Raw genomic sequence first — 6,000 nt, 5'->3', positions numbered from 1 at the left:
AAACTGTTAACAAAGCTGCAGCTATGTTGCCTACAAACTATTAAATGCTAAGAAAGCTCAGTAAGATGGTACTATTCAACACTGTACCTTGAAGAGGATCTTTTGAGAAAGTTATGGTTGATAAAGAAGTCTGATTGTGGGGTGGATTTCATTATAGCAGATATAATAGGAATCAATATTTTAATCTGCTGATGATCTTCCTTTTTTGTTATGGTGGTGGGACAGGAGGAAAAACAATGGTGAGATAGAATATTCCTAAATGTGGTGTTTGTTCTATTCTTCTATATTATTATTTTTTATTTTTATTACAGTTGTGCCTAGGAGCCCCAGGTATGGATCAGGCCCCACTGTTTGATCTAGATTAGCACAATAACATGGAATAGGTGTTTTCTAATTAATAGTGTACATGGTGTTTAGCATTTATAATAACAATTAAATGTGTGCTATTCAGTATTATTGTGTGTATTCAAAAATAATACAGTAATCATTGTTTCCTGTCATTTGAGTATTGGATAACTAAATATTTTATTGTGTAAAAGGCAATTTAAAAAGTCCTAGGAATGGTGGGATGTGATTTTTGTGGGGGGGGGGCACCCTATGAAACTGACTTGCAAAAATACATTTAAATAATGCTAAGGTTGCACCAGAAGCCAATAAAAACTAACAAAAAATGTAAAGATACATCTCCCAAACCTAGACACGAGTCCCTCTTTGGCGGGTGGGTTCCTTATTGCACCACAGCAATCAAAGTAATTTAAAACTAGGAATGTCCTCCTTTATATCACAATCTTCATGTTCTCATTTTGGTTTAAAAAATATCAGTGCTTTTCTGTTTTCACGTGATATCTGATTTTACACCAGCCTCAAACTTTTTTTCCTTTTTTATTTTGGTTATAGTTAATTGTTTAGAAATATTTTACAGGCAAGCTTCCTGTGAGAGAACCACTGAGCATCCTGATTGTGAGTTGTGTGTTGGAGAAAATATACAAAATGGAGAGGGTTTCTCAGATTATTTAACTGAAAAACATTAATTTAAAAACTTCTGTTTTCTTTTTTCTTCCACACACACACACACAGAGAGAGAGAGAGAGAGCGAGAGCGGTTTAACTCTTTGTAATACACTTGTCTTTATTATCCAGATTGATGCAGAGCGGTAAAGAGGAGACAGTATCTTGTTTCAGAGGCTGGTGCCATAAACCTTCCCTCGGGCTCGAACGCCTCCCATCTGCTGAAGTGGGCTGTAGCCCACGAAAGCTTATGCTCTAATAAATTTGTTAGTCTCTAAGGTGCCACAAGGACTCCTGGCTTTTTTGTGGATACAGACTAACACAGCTGCTACTCTGTAACCTCATCCTAGTTTCTCAGGTATCACCCCAATCCTCCCATTCCTATCAGCAGTTCAGTCTGAGTCCCAACTATCACACCAGTTCTACCTGTAATAACTTCATCACAGGTAAAAGTCTGAAGACAGCAGGGTCCTTAAGGGAATTGCCCAGGCCAGCTTTCACAGTGCTCCTAGGTTAGGTAGTGTGTCCAACATCTCGCACGAACAGGCTGCTGCTACATGTTGCCTGGCTTCTTTCACGGGTTGGGGTTTTGGACCGTGAGTCCCTTTGCTATTGTCCTTTTCTGCCTGAGTGGCAAGTTAGTACCCACCCCAATATTGTCTCTGTTTTGCTCCCCTTTACTAAGATTAGGCAGCTTTCTTCACTACGTTAGCGGGAAAAGGCTTTTCATTGCTCATTCCCCGAGGCAGTGTCTGCCGCCCGCTTGGTCACTGGAGCGGAAAGTGCCTCCCTTCCGGCACGGAGCGCGGTTGTAGCACCGAGCCTCTCCCACCTTCCCCTCGTCCCAAGGCTCGCTCCCGGGGTGGGAGGCCGCCCGAGCTGTGCGGCGGGGCGAGGCGGGAGTTTTACCTGCGGGGCGCAGGGTCGGGGGCGCTCGCTGCCCAGGCTCTACGCTGGCTGTAGGCGGCGGGTTGGTTTCCCCAGGCGGCACCTGGCTTGGCGGGAGCGGGGCTGCGCCGGTGTGACGGGCAGGGGGCTTTGGGGCCGGGGTCTGGTGCCTCGTTCCCCTTCTCGTTGCTCTTACCCCTCCTCCCACGGGGTGCCTGGCGGAGTCGGCTCCGCCAGCTCGCCGGGCGGGGCGGGCTCCACCTCCAGGGCCGCCCCCTCCAGCCCGAGCCCGGCTTTCTCTGCGGGGCGTTGCGGTGCCGCCCCCCGCGTCAGCCCCGCTCGGCGAGGGGGTGAGGAGGAGGCTCCTTGGTGCCGCGTCGGGAGAGAGACAAGCGGCGAGAGCGCGGCGGCGGCTCCTCCCGGGAACAAAGAGCGGAGCGCGGCAGCGAAATGGTGAGTGACGGCGCCTCTGTCCCGCTCGCCGCGGCAAGAGGGTCCAGATCCGAGGGGCCCGGCTGGCGGCGGCGCAGCCGAGCCCAGCTCCCTGCAGGGCTCCCAAGAGGGGGCGGAGAAGGCCCTGCGGAGCCCCCAGGTGGTGTGACAGCCTCTCCCTCTGTGACAGCGGCCCCAGGGACCGTCACCCCCCCCCCAGAGTCCGTGTCACCCCCTCCCCAGACAGGGTGCGGTGCGTCCCCCCCGAGTCCGTGTCACACCGCCCCCTTCCCCAGACCCTGGTGGAGTACTGTCTCTTAGGGACCGTGTGACCCCCTCCCCCCTTTCCAGGTGTGAGTACAGTTTCATCCCACTAGGACCGTGTCACCTCCTTCCTAGACAGGGATACGGTGCCTCCCCCAGAGATGGTGTCATTTCCCTCCCATAGGGACACTATGTCCCGCACCAGCCCTGTGACACCCATATACCCCAGACAGTGATATGGTGCCACTCATGCACCCCCCCATACATGGATACAATATCACTCCTCCTGAAAGAAGGTATCACCTCCCCCCGCAACTGTGATACATCGCCACAGCCCCACGCCCTCAGAGACAGGAGACGGTGTACCCCCCCATCTGCAGGCAGTGATATATTGTTCCCCCAAGTGTGTCCTTCGTCCACAGAAAGCATGTCACCTGCCAAGAGTGTCTCTCCCCCCCCCACCCGCACAGGGTATGTCACCTCTGCTCCCCACTGTGTGTCGTCCCCCATATATGGAACGGAAGTACACATGCACAAATATGTGCCAAATATATAGTGCTCGTGCCACATATATATGTGTAATAAAATATGTTTTATCTCTGTAAATATCTCAGTAACTATAAGTTTAATAACAAAATCCAGAGAATAAGTTATTAATGTTGTATGTGCAGATGTATGTAATATATTCTACACCCATATGTCTTATGAAAAGTGAATGTTCTCCAGGCCTGAAATAAATTTTGAAAGTAATTTTTAACTCTGTTTCTGAGATTGTGTGTGTCCGTTTTGTCTCTCTTTCTCCCTCTAGCCTCACAGTGAACTCTAGAGAAGCCCCATGTACATAATAAAAATCTATATTATGTGTCTAGTAGTGTTACACCAAACAGCTGTGTTTCTTAGCATCAGGTACTGGAAGCTTTCTGTGGCCAGCTAGCCACTCAAAACGTCTGCGGGGAGGGGAGGGGAAGGGAGGGAGAGAGAGAGAGAGAGTGTGTATATGTATGTAGTGGTGAAGGATTATGAGTGAAATAAGTGCTTTTCTTGTTGAGTGTCCTTGATGTGACTTCCCAGCAGCTTCCTGTTACTGGCTACATTGCATTCATGTTCTACTACCAGTATTCCAGCACTCAATACACTATAAAATGATTTTGGTAATAGTTTTGTGGTACTACTTAGATATAATACCAGCACTGCAATCTATCATTTTGTCAACTTCTTCAGTAAACTTAAAAGCTTGTGAATTAGTGTGTCTGTTTTCAAAACGGATGTGTTAAAACAAACAAAAACACCTTCGTCTTTTTCTTCTCAAAAACTTGACAAATTAGATTTTTTTTAGCTCATTCTAGACTTACATCTGACCCTGCTAGTGACTCTCTCTGATAGTGGACCCTTTAGTCCTATAGAACAGCTTGCAAATTCAGGGTCTTATTTTTATTCTCTCTTGTTTGTTTGTTTTAATTATGGAAAGGACAGGCCTGTCTAATATGAAACAAATTGTAAGAAATATTAATTTGTCTATTAATTGTGTTTTCCACAGTCATTTATTGATGTATCCTACAAGGACAAACTTATTAAACTCTAAAATGGTTTAAGAATATTGAAGATAGTTAGCAGTTAAAAGCAGACAGAACTGCAGTTTAAAATCTTAATTGTTACTCTTGATCACCATGTTTGAGCTAAGTAGCTCGCTAATGCAGATAAGATTGCCATTAGGATGACCAGTGATAATTCTCTGTTGTTATTGCCTTTCATAAATTGTTCATATTTACAGAAAACCTTTAGCTATATGTTTTAAATTGTTTTTAAACATTTATGTACAAAATGAGTATCTGTAGTGATTTGTCTTAAATTAGACTGGAGATCTTTTAATTTTTGATGTTGCTTAGTGAAGGAATCTTGTCAGAGGAAATACTTATGTGGATTCATTTTTAAAAAGCTAATTGTTTTTTGCAGATTATTGATGGTTTGTTCTTTTTCTTTGTTTTCTAAACAATTTCAGAGCAAAGTCTGAAGAGGCATGGATGTAACATGAGTCCCTTTACGTACTCAGAATAGATATGAATTTTGCGAAAGTTTATTTTTTGGTAAATTAAATAAAAATGGATGAATCGGCTTTGTTGGATCTGTTGGAGTGTCCTGTTTGCTTAGAACGTCTTGATGCTTCTGCAAAAGTCTTGCCTTGCCAACATACATTTTGCAAACGTTGTTTGCTGGGCATTGTGAGTTCTCGAAATGAGCTTCGTTGCCCAGAATGTAGGACTTTAGTTGATTGCAGTGTTGATGAACTTCCCAGCAATATTCTACTGGTTAGACTACTGGATGGCATCAAGCAAAGGCCCTGGAAACCTGGGACTGGTGGTGGGACTAGTTGCACAAATGCATTAAGAGCCCAGAGCAGCACTGTCGCTAGCTGTGGTTCAAAAGACCCACAGAGCTCACAAGGTGGACAGCAGCAAAGAGTACAAGCACGGAGTCCCCCTGTTAGGGTAAGTATCCACTATAAATAATAAGCCATACCTACAGGTAGCAGTTTGTTTTGTTGTTGCAATTACATCTCTTTCTAGACTGTTTCAGAACATTTGAATAATAACATTTGTTGCTTCAGGGGTTAAAGAAGGGCAATCAAAAGTGTCATTTGCAAAAGCAAAATAGTATCTGTTCATTCCCAGTTACGATTTAAACCAATTTTTCTGTATAACAAAAACTTTGAGCTACTGTTGCTAGAACATTTCCAGGGAAAATGTCAATATTTATCACTTTCTTATATTATATACCCTTGGCTGTATTTATATTGGTAGTTACTGACTGCTGGGGGGAATGTTTGTAACCAAAAGGTAGGATGCATTTTTCTGTTTAAAACTTTTAATTGTTGAATTTAAAATAGTTCGGGGGAAGAAAACCAGCACAGGACCTTAATGTTCCCATTGACACTAAAGAGGAAGCTAAATACCTTGAACAAGACAGTTGGTATGAATTGATTGGTTGTATAATGAACAATTATTCAGTCTTGATAAGAATATTTTTTAAATTGTTTGCCACTTGTTAACTCTAACACTAGAAATTGATTTTATTCTAGATTGTTCTATGTTCTATTGATTTTTCTGTAAGAACAAGTATTGCAATCAGATTTCCATAAATTTCCCATAATGGTTGTTAAGCACTTTCAGGGAAATTCTTGCCTCATTGAAGTCAATGCGGATTTTGCCATTGACTTTAGTGGAGCTAGAATTTCACCTCTATTTAAGAACCCTAGAATTGGTGGTGTTTGATCATTTCTCTCTACTTTTTCACTTTTTGTTTTTAAAAGGGCAAATTTTATAACCATCTTTCATAAATTGTTCCATCACATAATGGGTTGGCTAATTCCTTTTGATTTTTTTTCTTTCATTTTTTTACTTTTGATTAGTAC

The 6,000-nt window shown here is 43.5% G+C and overlaps 1 protein-coding gene across 1 annotated transcript in view; it reads left to right on the top strand.

The window, feature by feature from the left end:
* The first annotated feature begins 4,690 nt into the window (after window positions 1-4,690).
* The window catches only part of SH3RF1 (SH3 domain containing ring finger 1), a 154,404-nt gene continuing 153,094 nt past the window's right edge, over window positions 4,691-6,000 (top strand). The window contains exon 1 of the mRNA XM_077814509.1: window positions 4,691-5,077. Within this exon, the coding sequence (XP_077670635.1) occupies window positions 4,691-5,077 (387 nt within the window). The remainder of the gene's footprint in view (window positions 5,078-6,000) is intronic.

Source organism: Eretmochelys imbricata, chromosome 4 (genome assembly GCF_965152235.1).
Source record: "Eretmochelys imbricata isolate rEreImb1 chromosome 4, rEreImb1.hap1, whole genome shotgun sequence".
Classification (NCBI taxonomy): domain Eukaryota; kingdom Metazoa; phylum Chordata; order Testudines; family Cheloniidae; genus Eretmochelys; species Eretmochelys imbricata.
This window is presented reverse-complemented; position numbering and strand designations above follow the sequence as displayed.